Source organism: Sarcophilus harrisii, chromosome 6, assembly GCF_902635505.1.
Source record: "Sarcophilus harrisii chromosome 6, mSarHar1.11, whole genome shotgun sequence".
Classification (NCBI taxonomy): domain Eukaryota; kingdom Metazoa; phylum Chordata; class Mammalia; order Dasyuromorphia; family Dasyuridae; genus Sarcophilus; species Sarcophilus harrisii.
Genome location: NC_045431.1, coordinates 164,182,717 through 164,205,364, shown reverse-complemented (window position 1 = coordinate 164,205,364; position 22,648 = coordinate 164,182,717). Strand labels below are relative to the sequence as shown.

General features: G+C 35.1%; 1 protein-coding gene across 5 annotated transcripts in view; it reads left to right on the top strand.

The window, feature by feature from the left end:
* The window catches only part of LARP1B (La ribonucleoprotein 1B), a 95,701-nt gene that overhangs the window by 67,760 nt on the left and 5,293 nt on the right, over positions 1 to 22,648 (top strand). Inside the window, exons 15-20 of one of the 5 annotated variants that reach the window (XR_004230266.1) lie at positions 1,655 to 1,761; positions 9,152 to 9,312; positions 9,953 to 10,024; positions 12,014 to 12,123; positions 12,491 to 12,618; positions 13,927 to 14,102. Coding sequence is in view for 4 of the 5 variants with exons in the window: in XM_031942668.1 (XP_031798528.1) it covers positions 1,655 to 1,761; positions 9,152 to 9,312; positions 9,880 to 10,024; positions 12,014 to 12,123; positions 12,491 to 12,618; positions 13,927 to 14,175 (900 nt within the window). In the remaining variant the exon portion in view is untranslated. Of the gene's footprint in view, positions 1 to 1,654; positions 1,762 to 8,619; positions 8,719 to 9,151; positions 9,313 to 9,879; positions 10,025 to 12,013; positions 12,124 to 12,490; positions 12,619 to 13,926; positions 15,910 to 22,648 lie in introns of those variants that run through there. The other 4 variants (XM_031942668.1, XM_031942669.1, XM_031942670.1 and 1 more) reach the window with 4 other exon arrangements.

Genomic DNA, 22,648 nt, shown 5'->3' with positions numbered 1-22,648 from the left:
CTGAATATAAAATTAGTTGTGCTTTTAAAAGTTTCTACACATTTTTCTGGCCTACTTTAGATCCTAAGAAATTCATACTAAAATGCATCTGTGACCTCACTGTTGCAAATATTTCTTCTAAATCATGTTTCTCATTAGGTCTTATGAGATTCTTGTTCATGATATTCTTTCTAGAAATCATAGGATCATTAATATTACACAAAGAATTTGCCCACTGAACTAAAATGAGTTGTTATGAGCTTTTTAAAAATATATTTCAGGTACCAAGATAACACTTGACCTGATTATTCCTCATTTCATATGGATGTGCTTCACCTCACCACTTTTCCTGATTAAATATTTCCTTGATCTCTTTCATGGTCTTGATTTTTCAAATCTTGATTAGTAAGGTACTGTTTATTTAAACTAAGCATCTAAGCTTTCCATTGTGATGTTAGACATCTATAATTTATATTCTTCAAAGATTGTGCTATTTCATGATTTCTACATTGTGAGGAGAGGTCTATTACAAGATTTGGGGGGGAGGGGTCTTAGAGTAGATTAGGACCCCTGAACTCATTGTATGATTTTCTAAATGGTCTTCAGGACACTCTTTTATAACACTAAGCTGAACTTATTCTCTGTCTGAATTATCTGTCCAGTATATTTGTTACTGATCACCTGATCCTTCACATGTGTCCAACTGTATATTATAGACTCAGCATATTGCTTTGTCTACTTGTGTTACATATATTAATAGAAGGTTCTCTTTTGAGTGGTCCCTGTGGATTTCAGTCAGTTCATTGTCATCTACAAATAGAATTTTGGAGAAGACCTCATTGTCTTTTAGCACATTCCGCTTTCCTTTCTACTCTGTGCAGAACATGGTCTGAGACAGTTGCAAATGCCTTTAGAGTTCACAAATATTTGACTTGATATATTATTGATTTAAGATATTGGAAAAAAATTATCTGTGTGGTTGCAGAGGATCATCTCTATAGCTGCACATGTTAAACAACCTTAGGAGAATGCCTTACTGGAGGAACCTCACTGCTTCAGTTTGTCCTACCAAGTCATGCTTTTTTTAAAAATAAAAAAATTAAATTACCACTTTACCTTTCACTCAGTTTTGTAACCCTGAAAGTGTCTTGTGTTTTAGGAAGTCATTAGAAAAATCTCCCTCTTCTTAAGATTTCCATCAAGAATATCCTTGTCATGAGAAGATGAGCATAGACATTGGTAGTATCTCTCCCTTCCCCCAAAATAGCTTGAAAATCCATCCTTCAGTGCTTTCAAAAACGCCACCTTCAAAGCATCATCAAGATATAGGAGTTCATAAATAAAATTACCTTAGTGATGATTCTTTTGATGAGAAGGAGATTACTTCTTTGAATTTGTGTAGTAAAGTTGAAGAGGACATAATGAAATGATGAAGCTTCCTACTGCCTTAACTCCTATGGGTAGTTTACCTACGAGCAAAACTACTTGTTTAAGTTATGAGACTTGCAATGTGTGTGAGAGAGATGTTTTGAGTTTTGTGACTTCATATGATTTCACAATGTGTTATCCATAGTATGAAAATGTTTTACCTGGTTTACTCTCAGAGGGTTTTAATTTACTTGTTAAGTTCACACTACTGAAAAGTAATTGCAATGTTTGACTTCTTTTCTTTTAGATTCCAAGAAAGAGAAAAACACGGCATAGTACAAACCCCCCTCTAGAGTGTCATGTTGGTTGGGTAATGGACTCCAGAGATCACAGGCCAAGAACGTCCTCCGTCAGGTAGCTACAGGATCTTTTGTTCTTCTTGATTGCACGTTGTTAATGGGGGGACAGAAGATACTGAGATTGAGCATTTAAAAATTGATAGGGCAGCTACCACAAGAGGGCAGAGACTATTTTCTCTTTTTTATTATGAAGCCTTCCCTTCCCTCTCTCCTGACCTTCCCTTCCCCCTCAGCTTCTAACACAGCATCTTGCACGTAGGAGGCATTCAGTGAATATTTGATGAATGAATGGAAAATGTTTTAGGATATAAGAACCTAGAGACTGGAAAAATAGAATTATGAAAAGAGGAACAAAGGACGAAAAGTAGAAATCAGTAGTAAATATGATAATAGGTTACTATTTGGGTTTTAGAACCTAAATTCTTCTTTCCCTCTTTTAAGTGAATACAGATTTTCCTTCTAAAAAAAAAAAAAACAGTTCTTAATCTTAATTTGCATGTTGTTCAGAACAATAAAGATTCTCCTTTACAGAAGGATCACTTTAACACAAATCATCCATTTTTAAATGAGCTAAGTATCACTAGGTCATATTGTTTGTTTTGAAGGGGTCCCAGGACAAGGAGGCACATTAGTGAAATCTTTAAATGGAAGCTGTCTGCCTACCTCCCTGTCAGGAGTATTAGAGAGGGGTTTTCTCAGTATTCAGGTTTGGGGATCTAACCAAGGTCTCTAATTCCTGGTGCTTAGCAAGAGTTTTTTTTTTTGTTGTTGTTTTGTTTTGTTATAGCTTTTTATATACAAAACATATGCATGGGTAATTTTTCTACATTGACCCTTGCAAAAAAACTTCTGTTTCAACTTTTTCCCTCCTTCCCTCCTTCCCCTCCCCTAGAAGGTAGTCTCATACATGTTAAATATGTTAAAATATATGTTAAAAATAATATATGTATAAATATTTATACAGTTATCTTATTGCACAAGAAAGATCAGATTTAGAAAGAAGGTAAAAATTAACCTGAGAAGAAAAAACAAAAATGCAAGCAAATAATAACAGAAAGAGTGGAAATATTATGTTGTGTTCCACACTCATTTCCCATAGTTAGCTCTCTCTGGGTGTAGCTATGATTCTCTTCTTTACTGAACAATTGGAACTGATTTGGAGATTCTCATTGTTGAAAAAAGCCATGTCCATCAGAATTTATCATGTAGTATTGTTGTTGAAGTGTATAATGACCTCCTGGTTCTGTTCATTTCATTCAGCATCAGTTCATGTATGTTTCTCCAGGCTTTTCTGAAATCATCCTGCTGATTGTTTCTTACAGAACAATAATATTCCATAACATTCATATACCACAGTTTATTCAGCCATTCTTCAACTGATGGGCATCCCTTCAATTTCCAGTATTTTGTTACTACAAAAAAGGTTGCCACAAACATTTTTGCACATACAGGTCCCTTTCCTTTCTTTAAGATCTCTTTGGGATACAAGCCCACTAATAACACTGTTGGATCAAAGCATATGCACAGTTTGATAACTTTTTAAGTATAGTTTCAAATTGTTCTCCAGAATGATTGGATCCATTCACAACTCTACCAATAGTACATCAGTGTCTCAGTTTTCCCACATCCTCTCCAACATTTGTCGTTATCTTTTCCTGTCATCTTAGCCAATCTGGACAAGTGTGTAGTGTTAACTCAGTTATCTTAATGTGCATTTCTCTGATCAATAATGATTTGGAGCACCTTTTCATGCGACAAGAAATAGTTTCAATTTCTTCATCTGAAAATTGTTCATATCCTTTGACCATTTATGAAATGGAAAATGGCTTTGCTTTCTTATAAATTAAAGTCACTTCTCTATATATTTTGGAAATGAGGCCTTTATCAGAAACTTTTGCTTGTAAAAATGTTTTCCCAGTTTATTGCTTCCTTTTTAATCCTGTCCAAATTAGTTTTATTTGTACAAAAGCTTTTTAACTTAATATAATCAAAATTTCCTATTTTGTGATCAATAATGATCTCTAGTTCTTATTTGGTCACAAATTCCTCCTTCACAAGTCTGAGAGGTAAACTATCCTATGTTCTTCTAATTTATTTATAAGCTCATTCTTCATGCCTAGATCATGAACCCATTTAAACCTGATCTTGGTATAGTGCTAGGTGTGGGTCACTGCCTGGTTGCTGCCATACTAATTTCCAATTTTCCCAGTAATTTTTGTCAAATAATGAATTCTTATCCCAAAAGCTGGGGTCTTTGGGTTTGTCAAACACAAGATTTTTAAAATTATTGACTATTTTGTCCTGTGAACCTAACCAATTCCACTGATCAAATAGTCTATTTCTTAGCCAAAATCAAGTGGTTTTGGTGACCGCTGCTTTATAATAAAGTTTTAGATCAGGTACAGCTAGGCTACCTTCATTTGATTTTTTTTTTTAACTAATGAGTTACCTTGAAATTCTTGACCTTTTATTCTTCCAGATGAATTTTGTTATTTTTTTCTAGGTTATTAAAATCGTTTCAGTCTGATTGGTATAGCACTAAATAAATACATTAGTTTAGGTAGTATTGTCATCTTTATTATATTTGCTCAACCTATCCAGGAGCACTTAATATTTTTCCAGTTGTTTAGATCTGACTATTTGTGTGGAAAGCGTTTTGTAGTTTTGCTCTTATAGTTCCTGACTTTCCCTTGGCAGATAGATTCCCAAATATTTTATACTATTGACAGTTATTTTAAATGGAAGTTGCTCTTCTTCACTCATCATCACATTTTTTTAGTATATATGTAAAATTAAGAAAGTTCATTAGCATTAATGTAAAAAGGACTGAATAATTTTTATATATAATGTAGATTTTGTAGTGTTTGATGATAAGGCCTTCTAGTCCTTTTTTCTTCTTGTTTTTTTTTATTAGTTTTTAATTGATGTTTTCCATTTCTTACATCTCATCATAATCCATGTTCTTATCCTTTTCTACAAATAATTTCCTCTTTCTGATTAGCTTTGGTACTTATACTGCTTTCCCTGGGTTAGAGAAAAGCACTTCTTAGAACTTTCTTAGTTTTCAACAGTGACTTTCAGATATATACATATTAGTGACTTCAAAATATCCTTATTGAGTTCAGCTTAGCATTGTTGAGTATGTTGTGAGAACTTTTCTGTGTGGATTGAGGTTCACTTAATTGATATAGAGAATTGATAGAGAAAGAAAGTCTCTACTCTCAAGGAGGAATTTAAATAGCTAGACAAAATATAAATAGTAAAAATGTTAAAAAAAAAATGTAAGTAGTAAATACAAAATGCATTTAACTCAGTGGGGGAAGGGATCGGCAAGGGTGATGTGACATGTACTGGGGAATCTTGTCAGTATTCTTTAGAAGCAACCAAGAGGCAGCCTGTTTTAGTGATAGGCCCCATACAGAGGTGTGGAAGCCAGAGATGGATTGATACACATAAGGGAGAGGAGAAGCCATCTTTGTAGATCGTAGAAGGGAAGAAGAGTGTAATTAGGCACAGGTCAGGTTTTGAGGAGTTTCTATTCAAAGCCAAAGAGCAGTTTACATTCTCTTTTAGAGGCATAAAGACCTCTGGTGATTTGTTGAAAAAACATGTTTGGTAGCTGTGTGAAGGATAATTTGGAATAGGCAGATTTCATAAAAGTACAATATATGTGAGTTCAGAAGGACCTCAGCAGTCCACCAGTCCAATCCACACACAAAAAAAGTAATCTACACATAATGGCTCTAAAAGTTATCATCTAGCCTTTGCTTGAAGACTTCCCAAGAGAGAAGAGAGAGAGTATATTTTTCATATCTCTATTCATTCATCCATCTATCTATTTATTTATTTCATGTTATAGTCCAAGAAGGCTCCTGATACCTTTGGCCTCTTCCCCTCCCTCCCCCTGGAATATCCCTGGCTCGTGACTCCTTCCTTTCTCCAAATATGTTCATCCTTAAGAAACAAAAAATGAAAAAATGCCCTTTTTCTGAGTTCCAGTTCTCTATTTCTAGCTCCCATGTATGTTCTAAACAGAACTCATTAAACTGGTCCTCCCAAAACATGGCTTTTTCCTGCTAACCTATTGTTGATGAAGAAACCATCCTGCTCTACATCAGCCATCATTGCAAATATCTCTTTTTCTCCTGGAGCCCCTCATTTCCTTTGTGGTTCAGGTCTTTTTTTCAGGGTCTTTGCTAATCCTACTTAGCTCCTAAGGCTATCACCCCATGAACTTCCATATCGTCTTGATGCAAATGATCACACTTTTGTGTACACAGATTCTTTTGATCTCAGTCTTGCGCTCCCTCCCTTTCTCCTTTCTGCTAAAATATAGACTTGCAGGAGATGGTATGGCTTGTATCATTTCATATTTTCAGCTCCTAAAACAAAGTACCTGTCATAATGATAAGTAGTTATTTAAAAACCTGCCTCTGCTCAGAGAACTCTAGTGAGCTTCCTTCATTAGCTTCTAGGGCAGGACAGGACTCAGCTTTTAAAGGGCTTTTCTTCAAAGTGCTTCTTCAGCCTCTCCAGACTGCACACTCCTTTCCTTCTGTAGATGGAAATTGTGAATAAGCTGACCTTCTTGCTGCTTCCCGTCCATGACATTTTAGCACCCATCCCACAATGCTCTCTTTAGCAATTCCTAGTTCCCTCCAGGCCCATAATACTGACCCTTCTGATCTTATTGCTGCTGCTGACTCCCCCTCTCTCATGAAATCACTTCAGTTATACTTTGTGTACAGATCATATTCACATATCTGTGCACATGGTGCATCTCCTCACAATCTAAGTACATTGAGAGCAGGAGTCTATATCATTTTTGTCTTTGTATTCTTGACACTTAGCCCATCTGGGAGCACAGCTTCATAATGCCTGCTGACCAATCGATTAGTTGTTAGAACTTGTCAGATGCTTTTTCAGAATGGCTTTAACAAGTTTTCCATTTAAAGACTGAACTCTGGGAAAATACATTTTGGTATTCTTTTGGAGGAACTAAGTACTTGGATGATTCCAAGAATCTGAATATTCTTCTAAGATATTTAGGAATATATTAGTAAAAAATGCTTCAATTTTTAGTCTTTAAAAATTAAATTTTCTGATTAACAGGGTTTCATGATTTTTTTTTCTTTTTTTTAATCAATTACATATCTCAACAGATTTTTGACATTCATTTTTAAAAGTTTTGAGTCCCAAATTCTTCTACTCATTCCACAACCCTCTCATTGAAGGGGCAAATAATTTAGTAATAGATTTTACATGGGCATTCATTCAAAGCATTTCCATATTAGCCATGTTTCAAAAGAAAAAAAGTTTAAAAAATATGTACTTCAGTCTGCATTCAAAGTCTATCAAGTCTTTAAGGTGGATAGCATTTTTCATTATAAATCTTTCAGAATTTTCTTGGATTATTATATTGCTGAAAATTGCTAAGTCATTCACAGTTGATTATTGTACAATATTTATTATTTTGTATGGTGTTTTCTTTAGTCTCCTCTCTTCACTCTGTATCAGCTCAGGTTTTTCAGAAACCATCCTGCATGTCATTTCTTATAGCACAGTACTATTCCATCACAATCATATACCTACCACAACTTGTTCACCCATTCCTCACTTGATGGGCATCCCCTTGATTTCCAATTCTTTGCTTCCACAAAAAGCTGCTATATTTTTGTATAGCTATGTCCTTTTCTTTGATCTCTTTGGGCTACAGATCTATCAGTATTATGTCATATATTTTTAAAGTACATTTTTATTGCTGTCTTTTGCTTTTTACATTATCTGCATTACTCTTATAATCTCATGCATCTGTGTCCTGGAAAGCTGTCCTGTATAACAGTATTCTCATATTTAAAAAAAAAAAAAAAAAGTTTTTTGACATTTCAATCGCAGTAATCTTGACTGATGCATGTGTGTCTCAGTGTGTACACACATGTATACATCTTGGGTAGGTATACATTATGTATCACATATATATGAAAAATATATAAAATGCATTGTTAATTGATAATACATTCATATTTTAGTTTCTCAGAGCAGATCTCTTAGCATCTCAGAATTTTAGACTTTCTTTGTTGGCTCATGAGAAAACATTAAGCTCAGGAGTTCTGTATCTTGTGTCCTGAACACCCTTTGCAGGCTGTTGAGTTAATTCTCTGAATACTATTTTAAATTTATCCAGTAAAACAATTAGGATTTAAAAGAAAACCAATTATATTGAAATATGTTTATCAAAACTTTTTTGAAAACGCCCTCACAGACTCCAGGTTAAAACTCTCTCCCTACTTCTCCATTCCCTTTCCCCCATTTCAATCCAATACTTTCTTTTTGTAAGAACCAAGTGAAATTTACCTACTGCTTACTATAATGATAATGAATTATGATTTATGTGGCCTTTTAAGTAAATTTATGTGATTTGTGGAACATGAAGACATATTCTTATAAAGAAGTAAATGTGTGATGAATTACAATATGATTTCTTTCCTTGGCCATGCACATGATATATACACCTATATATGATTTTAACATCTCAAATGCAGAGTGGTGTCCCAAAAGTCTTAGTGCCATTGATAGCTTAAAAGTTCACTCAGACTTTTGGATGTGCTTGGAGTAATGAATGTCTTCTGTCCTTTGCTAGTGGGCTAGACTTGCTGGTCTCTGAGATGGCCTTTATGTTTAAAGTCAGTGATTGAAAGAATGGAGCTCTGAGTCACAGATGTTCAGGCTGTACCTAAAATTTTCCTGTGCAACATAAGCATGTTACTCCAGATATTAATGCAGGTTTTTTTTATTGGGTTCCTAACAGGACAATCCTATGCATATTTCATTGAATTAGCAGAAAGCCAGTGCTTGCTGCTTTTGATCCCTCTTCATTTTATAATAAAAGTGATTTTTTTGTAAATATGACAAGACTCCAGGGGTAGAGGACAGATCTGATCACAGCCAGCAAAACTTGGGTTGAAGCATCCTGCCTTTGAAAACCCCTAGTGGCTTGTGAGAGAGAGGCAAGTCAATTTAATCTCTCAGTATTAATGTAATTAGCTTTCTAGGACTGTGAATTGCAAAGAAAGTGCTCAGTCTGTGAATAGAGGACATAATCCTTACTTGAAGCTGCATATGCCATTTACTTCTGATTATTTTAATCAGTACTTCAGTTTTTAATTTATAACTTTTAATTTTCTGGTTTTTATGTTTTGATTATATATAATACAGGTTTCAACTGCTACAAATTTTTTATGGCATAGTAAATTAATTTTTTTTTTTTAAATTAAGGTTGTTTTAGAAGAATTCTAACAGTGATAAGACAGTACAGCTTGGTTTTGCCTGCTTCTTTGTGCAGCATGTGGTGGGAGAGAAACCCCTTAAGACTAAAACCTAACCCTTTTTCTACACTGATATTCCAATTAAGTTTGTTTTTGTTTTTGTTTTTTTTCCCCAAACAGTAGTTCAAATGCTTCACCCTCAGAAGGTGCACCACTGGTAGGAAGCTATGGATGTACCCCTCATTCTCTCCCAAAATTCCAGCATCCTTCTCATGAACTTTTGAAGGAAAATGGCTTTACTCAACAAGTATATCATAAATATCGTCGAAGGTGCCTAAATGGTAAGGTTCCTATTAGTTGCCTATAGTTTAAGATTGTTAAATGAAAATTTATTCCTATTAATTAGCATTTTAAAAACTATGAAATTTCTATTGTTAGAATTCTTTCTTTCATTTTAATAAAATTATATCATGCTAGCACTTTAGGTCTTAGAGGTCAGCTACTAATAATTATAGCTCATAATTATTAATTCTTTCTGTAAAAATCTAAACTTTTTATTTGAGGCAATAAAAAACTAATTTTATTTATCTTAAGTTTTTTTATTTATCTTTAAGTTTCTATATAGCATTTGAAAGTTAAAATCTTTAATCAAATAGACCTTTTTTCATTCTTAAGCTTAAATTTTAGCAATAAAATTGAAGAGTTCTGGAAAAGTTTTTTGGATTTCTTCAATAGTTTGAAGTGTTTTTTTTTTTAAAAATTGGTTAAGGTTTATGATTTAACCCTTTTGACTTAAGTAATTTTTAAAACATTAGTTTTCTTGATTTAAGTTAATGGATTGTACACACACACACACACACACACACACACACTTATGTAAACTCATTTTGTCATTTAAATTTTTCCAGAGAGAAAACGCTTGGGAATTGGCCAGTCCCAAGAAATGAATACCCTCTTTCGTTTCTGGTCCTTTTTTCTCAGAGACCACTTCAATAAGAAAATGTACGAGGAATTTAGACAACTTGCTTGGGATGATGCAAAAGAAAACTACAGGTCAGATGGTTTCCACAAAATGTTGTTTTGAATTTTTCATTTCATGTAGAAGATGACTTCTTCAGATAATGCTGATGTGTTCTGAATAAACTAACATCATTCTTAAAAGAGGCGTTATTGAAGCATCTTCATTCCCAGATGCCTTCTTTAATAATGGCTAGTGTTTTATTTAAAACTTGTCAGGAAAAATCAAGTAGATTTAATTGTAGTTAGATGGAGGGAAAGGAAGGGAATAATATGCATTTATCTAGTATCTGCCTGTTGTGTGCCTGGCATGGTGTTAAGTGCTATCCAGATATTATCTCAGTTGTTTCTCTCAACCACCTTGGAGGGAAGATGTGTTATTTTGATCCTCACCTTACAATCAAGAAAACTGAATCTGGCAGCAATGAACCAACTTGTCGTGGCAGGTCTTTGTGCCTTTATGCTTTGCCTTCTCTCCATCCCATACTTTTCTTTGCTACTTACAATAGGGTTTAGCCTGATACGGGAGAAGAACAATACCTTAATTTATACCAGCCTGGTTCTTCCATTACTTCCCAAGATTCTTGGATCCAGGCTTGCATGCACCGGGATAAGCCAGAATCTAACTTGCCTGACATCCTCCTGATAACAGTCACTCTCAGAGTCTGAACCAAGGGTGGGAATAAGAACTCTATTCTGAACACAGTGGCTTTGTCCCATCTCATCCTCAGACTGTGGTGCACCTAAGCCCATTGGCTGACCTGCAGAAAAGTTAGAGCAGAGATACTAGATGAGTCTTCACATACCCAGTGAGGTGGGCAATGATGTTGGAACATTGTGCACACACAGAAACAAATATCATTTCACCTTGTTTCATTCCTCGTCATACTTCACTTCCTAAATAATGCCATGATGGATGTTTCTATGTTGCTGTATTTTAGACTAAGGCTTTTTAAACTTTTCCCACTCGTGATCCCTTTTCACCAGATGATCCCAGGTATCTAGATATACAAATCAAAAATTTACTGATAAAAAATTATAATTGTGCAATCCTTACATTCAGTTATACGACCCCATGTTGGTTCATGACCTACGGTTTAAGAAGCTTTGTTTTAGACTCATTTAGGAGTGATATATACTAGTTATAGTAGATCAGATATATTCATTCATATTACTCTAATGCCACTACCTGAAGTAGGTTGGTCCAATCAGCCTTTGTGAAAGACAAACCCCAAATAACAATAGTGCTTGAATCCATCCAATAGCTTCAGTCAACATCTAATGTGAAGAATTTAATTGTGTAATTATAGAAAGTAAACTAGTATGCAAAGTCCTAGGTCATATGGCTCCACAGTGTTCCTAGAACATGAAAAAGACATGGGCATTTCCTGTTGTCAACTTTTGCCTTCTCTTCCTAGGGAAGAAGCATGACTTTCTCATTTCTTTTCAGGAAGGAGGGGCTACTTGGAGTTCAGTGACAGAGTATGCAGGATAATGTATGCAAGAGTGTATAGGCAGGGCATATAGCTTCTCATTACCTAGAAGAAAAGAGACAGCTGCCCCCACACACCTTGTATTTCAGTATAATGCTGAGTTACAAATTAAATAACAAAATTAAGTAGAAACTAATTTTAGATTTCATGATAGTCAGTAGCCTCAAATCATATTTTTCATTCTCCTGTTGAAAAATCCAGCTATGCCTACCTATTCTTGGTGACTTTTGTCCTTGTCCTCCCTTTAGTTCACCTGGCATCTGGAGGAGTACAGGGGAGTACTTGAGCTGTTCACACAACTACCATGAAACTATATAATAAGACTTAGTTACAAATACAAAGGAAAATATTGTATAAAAATTTACATTCCAAAAATCAGCTATGCTAATAGTTGCTTCATCCTTTTACTTGGATTGTTATTATTAGTGCTCCTCTTCATTTGTTGTAAGTTAGTGAGTTGATTATATTATCATTGAAAAAAGCAAATTCAACAATTGAATGTTTATCTCTCACCTTCCTCATCCCCTTTCAGATATGGGTTAGAATGTCTGTTCAGGTTTTATAGTTATGGACTGGAAAAAAAATTCAGACAAGAGATCTTCAAGGATTTCCAAGAAGAAACCAAAAAAGATTATGAATCAGGTATGAAAGATTACTTTCTCATGTTTGAAATTTGGGGGCTGATCCTAGTAATGAATAGAGTAATAGTTAAAATTTTTAGGAGCATGAAAATCCAGGGCTTCTTGGGTTGAGCTTGATAAAGGATAGAAATGCCATGTGAAGGTCTTTCTCATGTAATTGCCTTCCTGAACTGCTGGAAAATGACAGATGCTGTTGATAATGAGGCAGGGTTATGTTGGTTGGAATGTTAGAGCCACTCTTTGAGTGAAGCACATGGACATTTTTGAAGTTGTGTTATCAAGATGTTATTAATATGTTCAATATGTTAATTATAGCATCTGGTCCAGTATAGTAAGTGTGATTTTTGTATGTATTGTTCTGTTAACAGGTCAGCTGTATGGACTAGAAAAGTTTTGGGCTTATCTAAAATATTCCCAATCTAAGACTCAGTCTATTGACCCAAAACTTCAGGAATACCTCTGTAGTTTTAAGAGGTTAGAAGACTTCCGAGTTGATGTAAGTTTTAAAATCCTTCTCTGTAATCTTTTATTACATTTGTTTTTTGGTTTGGTGAGGATTGTCAGCAACTTCCTTAAACTTTTACGTTATCCTCAATTTCCTGAATGAAGTTGTGATGGGGCTGTCCTTTTATATGAAGATGGTGGGTGGCTACTGTACTCTGGGCTCTGCTCAAAAACAGAAGCCATTAAGAGATCCTAAAGCAAAATGTTTTAAAACTATAGTATGCCATGCTTTCTATTTTTACTTAATCAGTAATATTTTACATGTTTGAAAACATGTCTATTTTTGGTTATCTTGAGCACCAATAGGAAACCATTTTTAAAATTTTAATCTTATTGAATCCTCTCCCAAGGGCTGTCTAGCTAGTGGTTCTTAAACTTTATGGTGGAAATCTTTTTGGGTTTCCATAATATCTGTTCTTTTTTTTATCCTTCCAAAAGTCCACCAAACAGTTATTTAGAAACTGACAGTTGTGATGTCCATTATTACCTCTTTGGAGCTCTCTCCAGACTTCCCCAAGATACTTGAGACTCCCAAGTTTGAAACACTTTTGTGATGGTCCATGTCATGATTGGGGGGGAAACAAAGCTCCTTATCTAAAGCTTTGTGGGCATGCTGGAAGTCAGTGGCATGACTCCATTGGATAGAGGAGGGATGTGGAAGAATTATAGGATAAGCAAAAGAGAAGGCAGAGAGATGAAACTTGAGGTATCCCGTGCTCCAAGAGATTTGGAAAGAAGGGGAAAGAGAAGGCAAACTTTTGGGTCTCTTTTTTTTTTTTTATGAAACTGTACTTAATGGCCCTGAGGTGGAATTGTTTGGCAGGTCCCTCCATGACTGTGTTCCTTGGGGAGTGCCCTTCTCTGGGAGGTGGTAAAGCCAATTTTCTCAAGTAGCCAGTCAGCCAGTGTTTTTGCAAAGCTGTAGTCCTGGCAATTCCTGTTAAATGTGAGTCAGGAACTTAACGGCTTCTCTTAAACATTATTGTTAGAGAAGAGGGAAGGGAGGCAGGGTGTGACTTAAGCCAAAATAAATTGTTAGCCTCACAGTCCAAATTCCAGGAACCCTTAAAAAAAATTGTTAGCCAGAATCATTGGGATTTTGATTGTTTTATAGAGGTCTGGAGTCCTAAGAAGGCAAAGAGAGTTGTTAGGACCACAAACAAATTACTAGTGAATATAGTCTAGCCTGATTTAGAAATCATATTCCTCTTGCCCCCAGACCATGATTCTTTGACCTTTTTAGGTTGCCAGAATCCACATCTCTGGTTATTTAAACCATATTCCCTTTGTTCATACACAGCCTCCTATTAGTGAGGAATTTGGGAGGAAAAGACATTCTTCAGCTTCTACTGGTGAGGAAAGTAGTCGCCGTAGACCTCCGTCCAATTCTTCTTCAAAGCCACTCAATGCTGCCAAATCTCCTGCTACCCACCAGCCTCAGGTCCCAATAAACTCTCCCCGAAGGAACGCTTCACAGGAGTCCATTGACAATTTACCCCAGAATGGCGCTGCCTCAGAATCAACAGACGGCGAGATGCCCGAGAAATAGACTCTTGTGAAAGCTGTTTGCCCTTGAAATCAGCATTTACATCAGTATTTTATTTCAAGGATCTTTGGGGAAAATGTTTTCATGCTTGATTGTGGGGGTTGGAACAAAGAAAGGGGAGACAAAGGGTAGCATCTCCTAACACGAGAAATTCCAAACTTTTCCCCTAATTTCTAGTGAAATAGGTTAGGTTTGGGGACCTTCAATAGAGATCCTCTAGTAATGTCTTTTGGTTTCAGTATTTCTGTCTTAGAGCTATTGTTTACAAAAACTGCATTCCCTTATTACATGCAACAAAAAAAATTGGAATGCCTTACATTTCAGCTCATGCTTCTTAAAGAAGAGAGAGTTTGTTTTATTCACCTCAGCCATAGAGCTTTCTTCACCCATTTTCCCCATTATCAACTAATATTTGTACTTATCAGAGACAAAGGAAGATTACGTGTGTATATTTTAAATTCAGAAAGAGGATCTGAAGCAATATGTTCACTCCCAGATATATAAATATTAAAGGAAACCTTTTTTACACAAGTGACAGTACATGGGAGGACCTGCAGTTACATTGAAGTGTACGCACTTTGGGTGCTGGGCTTTTGCTTTTTGGTGTGTATGTTTTTGGGGGTGGGGGTGGGAAACTCATATTCAGGATCTCCATAGTTAGTGTTGTGTTGGGTATGAAGTTGACATCTATCTGCTGGTTAAGTTTTAGGAGAGATTTGCTTTTTAAATTGATTCTTATATATGAACTTGAGCAAGTAATTGAAAACTGGGTTAGGGCTGATTTGAGTATTGTCCTAAATTCATTAAATCTTGCACTACTTTATAAATACATCTGCTGTTTATACATTTGCAGGTGGGTAATACGACAGTCAGATTATCCTCAATTTAAGAGGTATTTTGTTTTTCCATTTTGTTTCTTTTAATCCTTATTTTGTGCTCATAAAGTGTTTACAAGAGAGTTATAGCAGATTGATTTCTAATTTTTTTCTTTTTTTTTCTTTTTTTTTTTTTTTTTTTTTTTTTTTTGCCATTTCAACTGATGTAAATGATAGTTTCAGTTTATTTTGTGGGAAATTAAAAAATAAAGCACTCATTCTGAATTGATTCCGAATTGATTTTTAATTTTTTTTTCTGTTAAGAGATATATTTATTTGAAAGCTGGAATTTAAAATTTTTGTTAAGGGGATAACTTTTCATTCTGTGAGAGTTAAATCTTAATGGCAACCTTGTGATAAATCCATTTTTACATTTAACAGTTTGATTCAAATACATTTTGGTGTTTTACAAGCAACTGGATGTCTAACACTGAATTCTTTATTGTCTTATGGGGTGTGGATTTTGTCTTTTTCTTGTCAGACAACACTGAAATGTGTTACACTCCCTTTGGGTGGTAGGTAAATAAGGGGGTGATTCATTAATGAATGTCCCTTAACTTAGTGTCCATTTTCAAAGATGACTTCAGTGTGCTACCTTTCAGGGGCTAATTTTTGTAAATTGGTGCCTTTAAATAGGGGGAGGTTGTCTTTAACTTGTTTTTTCTAACCTTTCAAAGAACAAGTTATACCAGGAAATGGGTATCATACCATGCAGTTTTAGTGGGTTAGAATAATTCTCTCTTCCCCTCTGCAACCCAGTAGTATGTAAGCTCCTTGAGGGCAAGGACTGTCATTTTAAAATCTTTTGTACTCCAGCTCCTAGCACGTAGCTGGCACTTAATAAATGTTGGTTGAATCACACTGAATAGAATTATGAATGTATTTTTACTTTTGAAGTAGATGTGAAATTCTGGCTTAAAAAAAAAAAACAACAAAAAATTGACGCAAAATTGTATGCAGCTAATTTGAAAAGTGGCCTATTTTTAATACCAAAAATGGACTGACATTTTAAAAAAATCATTACTCTTCATCTTTTGGTAAATAGATTTTTAAAGCCCACGTAAAATCTGAGATTATGCATGGAAATAACAAAACTTGCAGTTAGAGTGTTTATATACATATACATATATGCGTATATATACATACAAAAGATTTAAAATGCTCATTATTCGATGAAATGTATTCATATTTAGTTTATATCATTTAAGGTATAACTTATCAGAATTTTATAAAATTCATGTTTTGTTAGAAACAGTGATTAGGAACTCTTGAACACATCCAGAGAAGTTTTTTCAAATTAAGCTCAGGTTATATCAATATTTATAAAAATTAAAATGTTTTTCTATTATTATGAAAATAGTTTTGACCTCAAGAGCCTCCCCCAGAAAGATGAACAGCTTTGGGAGAAGTCTTCTAGTTGACACAGTTATATAACTTCTTTTTGTAGTATTAAATTTGTTCTTAAATTATCTAGAAAATTTTCCATATTGACCCATGTCCCCTCAAATATCTAGCCAACTGAGATATTGGTCTAAATCAGGTTGTCAAGATATATTTGGGGACAAGTAATGTCAACTAATTTTTAAAAAATACTGTGAAACTCTTCAGTGCCTTTTGTAAATTATCCAATTAGATCCAAAGAGGAATACTTTTGTGAGGCAGGGGTACTCTGTAGCAGCTGCCTCTTAACCATCTGCCAAATCTCAGCATTAAAAATCAGTGGCTGTGATGTCTGCTTCACTAAAGTGTTAACACTAAAGCACTGGCACTTTTGGCAATTAAAATAATTTGCCATATTATTGAAATATTTTAAAATTGTAGATAGGGGATTTTGGCTAGAACTTTAGCTCTAAACTTCTTGAGAGACTTGGAGAAAATGGGGAACTCCTAGAATCCCTTTCCTTGGATACTTTAAAAGGTAAGGTTGCTTATCTAGTTTCAGAAAAATAAACAAATTGCTATAAAGGAACTACCAAAGACAAATATGGGGAAGGAACTAACAAAAATCTTTGATTCACATGGATTATTTATAGGTGAATTTTCCTAAAACTTTTAAAGAACTAGTACCCATATTCTGTATGGGAATATTCCTTAATAAACTACTTATATAAATCAGAAAATCAGCACAGCATAAAGCAAAAACAGTAATAGACTAATATTTGTGAAAGGAAATTTCATTGGTTTTAAATCCTGGCATAAAGGCCATAGTGATATATCCAAAACATTTCTCACTGTGGTCCAGTTGGATTTATATCAGCAATGGATGGCAAGTAGATAGTTCATCATTAAGTAATCATGTTAAAAAAAAGCAAAAACAAAAGCCCCATGAGCAGGTGTAGAAAATGATCTTTTGAAAAAGTATACAATACTCAGAATAAAGTCAAAGTTTAGTTATAGAAAGAATTGGTAACCAATTTAAAAACAAATCCAGTGGGGGTGGGATGTGTTTGGGAAAAGGTGATATAAAGACAAAAGACACTTTAAAGAAAAAAGTACTAAGGGAAAAACAAGGAAGGGTGTCATAGGATGTTGAGAGTTTTCACACTTTTGATTTCAAACTTTAAAATGACCTTTAATTTAATTTAAAGCAGTCTTTAGGTTTGTAGTAGTCCACATATGAAACGGAAACTTCCATACAAGACTTGTTCAGTACTAGGTATTTTGCACATATTTCCCTTTATTGGTTTTCATTTTCCTGTCCTTCAGTTTTGAAAAAGAATGGTCAACTTCTGAAAGTCAATTTTCTTGATTTCTTGCACAAATGCATATATGTAATATCTTAAAAGTTTTAGTGTGATTTTACACTACAGCTTACACAAATCTTATGCTCAGATTTTTCAAGCATCCTGTATTTTGAGAACTGAATATTAAAAAAAATATTAAAAATTTTAATATTTTTTATATTCACTTTTAATGAAAACATTTCTCTACCTGCAAAATCTAAGGTAAAGTAGTAGAATTGCTCTCCTCACAGTGGCTTTTCAACCTCAAGTTGATGCCCAGGTTTGGGTCCAGGTAACCTGAATACTTCTGAAAGCACCATGTTGGGGTTAGAATGGAAGGACCTTGTTGATTGCCATGGCCTGAATGCCCAGGGACTCAGAAAGGGGTGCTGAGCTCCGGTGGCTGGAGGAAACATCAGATTCCAGTTTTGAGAGGAGCTGAATATTGACATTCTGTTCCAGCTGAGAAGAGGGATAGGAGTACTGCAAATAGGAAACAAAAATAGAGGCTGCATCAGTACAATACTCTAAGAAATGCAGAATGGAGAAGCCTAAGCAATTACGGGAGCTGCTTGCTGTGGGGGCAAAACTGATAAAAGGCACTGAATCTGTGACTGTATTGTAATTGGGAAGAGCAATCCCACACCAAAAAGTTGTCAGTGTTTCAGAAATTTCACAGAATCAACATGGTCCTGTGAGAAGACACTCATTTGTAGGGCACACTACACATATTTTCAGATTTTTCTTTTGAAATATTATAGAATGCCTATGGGAGGGAAATTTTAATGATGTTTAAAAAAAAAAAAAAAGCTAAAAATAAATTAAACTATTTTAAAATAAACTGGATAACACACATGGCACGTTGGCCCCAGAAGCAAGTTACTTCTTTCTGGAACTTAGATGAACCCATTATCTTAGATGTGATTGTACCTGTAAGATTGGAGGAGAATTGTAGATTTTACTACTACCTCCTTCCTTTTTTTCCCCCCTTCTTGCCCCATATTATGTAGGTTTTGAGAGAAAATGGGAGATGCCAAGGGTTGGCACAAGAAATACATTAAATTGGTTAGAAGACTGAGTGATCAGTCTTTAAATTTGGTCTGTGGCCTCCAAGCTGTATTGATTCTTAACTACAAATTCCATGAAATGGCTAAGGGATTCCGGTGGACCTTGAGGGCTGATGATCCTAAATTAGAATCCACTGTTTGCTATAATCAAGTCCATTTAAATGCATTAGGTAAAAAATGGAAATCTGCCTTTCTGGAGGAATAAATGGATTGAGAGAATAGTCAAAGAAAGGCTAGCCTTACTGTTTTTGCAGTTGGAAGATGTGATAGCTTCTTGATCTCTGCCATTTAGGTTAAGGGCCAAGCCAAACCATCTCCCACATGAGGCCTTGCTTGAACTAATTCCAGCTCCCCCATTCAAAATTACCCCGTGCATATTTTATACCTGCTTTTCTGCATATGTTCCCAGGACCTAGCACAGTGCCTGGTGCGTAGTAGGCATTGAAGAAATTAGTGATGGTGCAGGGGGCACTGAGCCAAGATGCTGAGCCAAGGTAGGAACTCACTCGAGAACTCCCACACAACTTTAATGCCTCAAAACAGATTCTGGAGCAGCAGAACCCACAAAAGGACGGCATGAGATATTTTCCAGCCCGAGACAGCTTGGGTCAGCAGGAGAGGTCTTTTGCACCAGGATGAGAGTGGTGTGCTGGCTATGTCCCAGCAGCCTTGGGAGTGACTGAATCAATGGCGGCGGCAGCTGCTTCCAGAACTCGGCCCACAAGGGGGAGGGAAACCTGGCCAGAAGAAGAATCCCTTTGCTGGCACTGGGCACTGGACTCTGTTGCATTGCCCATCCTTGGATCTGGGTTGCAGCTCCAATGCAAGGAGGAACACAGCACTGCAGAGCTTGTGGCTTCAGGGGAGTGGGAACCCTGGTGACAGTTCCAGGGCAGAAATGAGTGCTTGTGGTCACACAGACTAGGAGAGTGGTTAAATATGCCTCAGAACTCGAGTCCCAGGACTAGCTCGGTAAACAGCTGCACAGAAAATCTAAAGCTTGAGGAGCAGCCCACCTTTATTTTATTTTCATTTTTGTTGAAGGCCCATCTTTTTTATTGAAGCTTTTTATTTTTGAAAACATGCATGGATAATTCTTCGACATTATCCCTTGCAAAACCTTGTGTTCCAATTTTTTCTTCTTTTCCCCTATTCCCTCCCCTAGATGAGCCCAACTTTAATATAAAATGAAGTCAAGAAATAGGTGGGGGAAACGGGCAAACAGCACCACCAGCCAAAAGATTCTGGTTATAGAAAGTTATTGTGGGGACAAGAAAGATCAAAACAAATTCAGAAATTCTAAGACAGCAAAGTCAAAACAGCTGCATTTAAAGCTTCAAAGAAAAATGTGAATTGGTCTTGGGCCCAAAAGGAATTCCTAGAAGAGAGAAACAAGGATTTTAAAAATCAGTAAGAGGTAGAAAAAAAACTGGGGGGAAAAATGATTGAGAAAAGAAAAGCATGAAAAAAGTCAACTCGATTAGGAAGGCACAAAATACTGAAGAAAACACCGTAAAAGCCCCAGAATAGGCCAGATGTTTAAAAAGAAAAAAATCCAAATGAAAAGAACAACTTGAAAAGCCACATGGAAAAAGATGCACAACAATTGAAGAAAAAAACTTAAAAAACAGAATTGGCCACATGAATAAGGAGGTATAAAAGCTCACTGAAGAAAATAATTCCTTAAAAATTAGAATTGAGAAGGAAATGTGAAATATCTTATTGGAAAAATAATTGACCTGGAGATCAAAGAGAAATGAGAATTACTGGACACCTGAATGCCATGATCAAAAAAAAGGAGCCTAGACATCATCCTTCAAGAAATAATTAAGTAAAACTGCCTTGATATTCTAGAACCAAATAAAATAGAAATTGAAAAAGAATCCATTGATGACTTCCTGAAAAGAGGTCCCCAAATGAAAACTTCCAGAAGTATTATAGCCAAATCTCATAGCTTTCCAAGTCAAGGAGAAAAATGCTGTAAGCAGCTTAAAAAAAAAAAAAAAAAAAAAACCCAAAATCAAAATTAATATATGGAACCAAAATCACAATAACAAGTTCAGCAGCTTTGAAGGATCAGAGGGCATGGAATATGATACTCTAGATATGATAGATATAGATATCCATATAACTAAGATTCTCATACCCAACAAAACAGTATAATGCATAGAGAGGGGGGAATGGGGGAGCCAGAGGGAAGAATGAATATTCAATGAAATAGACTTTAAAGCTTTCCTGATGAAAAGACCAGGCTAAATAGAAAAATTTAACTTTCAAATGCAAGACTTAAGAAAAGCATAAAAAGGTAAATAGGAGAGAGAAATCTTAAGGGATTAAAAATTAAACTATTTTCTGACATAGGTTTTAAGAATTACAAGTAAAATTTTCCTTTCTCATTATTAGAGCAGTTAGGTTATAAAACTGTGCATACCCTTTGACCAAGCAATACCACTACTAGGTTTACATCCTAAAGAAATAAAAAAGGGAAAGCACTTATATATACAAAATTATTTTTAGTAGTTTTTGTGGTAGGAAAGAATTGGAAATTAAGGGAAGGCCCATCAATTGCAAAATGGCTGGATAAATTATAGTACAAGATTGTGATGGGATACTGTTGTGCAATAAGAAATAAGCAAGGTATTCTCCGAAAAACCTGGGAAAACATGAACTGATGCAAAGTGAAATGAACAGAACCAGGAGAACATTGCATACAGTAACAATGTTGTATAGATGATTAATTGTGAAAGACTTAAGCTACTCTGATCAATATAATGATCCGCGACAATTCTGAAAGCTAATATGAAAAATTATATACATCTCCAAAGAAAGAACTGATAAAATCTGAATGCAGATTGAAATATACTTTTTTTAAAAACTATCTTCTTTTTATATTTTTGATATAAAAGTACATTTTGCATGACTGCACATATATACTTATCAAATTGCCTTCTCAATGAGAGGGGAAGAAAGAAAGAGGTAAAAACTTGAACTCAAAGTTTTTTTTTTTTTTTTTAATGTTAAACATTGTTTTTACATGAAATTGAGGGGAATTGAAATACTAAATAAACCTCCCAAAATTGTTAATTGATTGAGAGTAAAAATAAAACATTTTGGTATATTTTTGTACCATTTTCATGAAATTAATGGATCTTGTGGCTAGTCTCCTTTCTTCTCTGCTCTCAAGATTATTTTTCATTTTTATTTCTTCATGTTGCCTTGTAACATTTGGCACAATGCTTTAACGTGTTTCAGACATTTACTGATTGATCTTTGCCAGAGGTGTCAAACTCATGGGGTTTGCAAAACTATTGAACCATATTAAAAATTAATAATAATAAATAATAATAAAAAACTTTAAAACCATAAAAAATAAAAGTGGGAAATGTTAAATAAAATGAATAAAAATACAACAAAATGCACATAATATTAATCTGTGGTACTTCTAAGGCAAAATATGGGTTTCAATTTAAATTTGACATCTTTCCTATAACCCTTTGAGATGCTGCTGTGGTTCCTCTTTTATGAATGAAGAAACTGAGACTTCACAGAAGTTCACAGGGAGGGTCTTTAAGTAGGATTTGTACCCCCTTGATGTTTGGCTCAAAAATCCTGGAAGCTAGGTAGTTCAGTGACGGGGAGCTGCTCTTGGACTTGGGAAGACACCTGCTAACTGTGTGACCACTTGATCTCTGCCTCAGTTTCCTCCTCTGTAAAATGGGGATAATATTAACTTCCATTTCTCAGGATTGATAGGAATGTCAAAAGGAAACACTTTGCCAGCCTTAAAGTGCAAACATTAACTATAATTTTT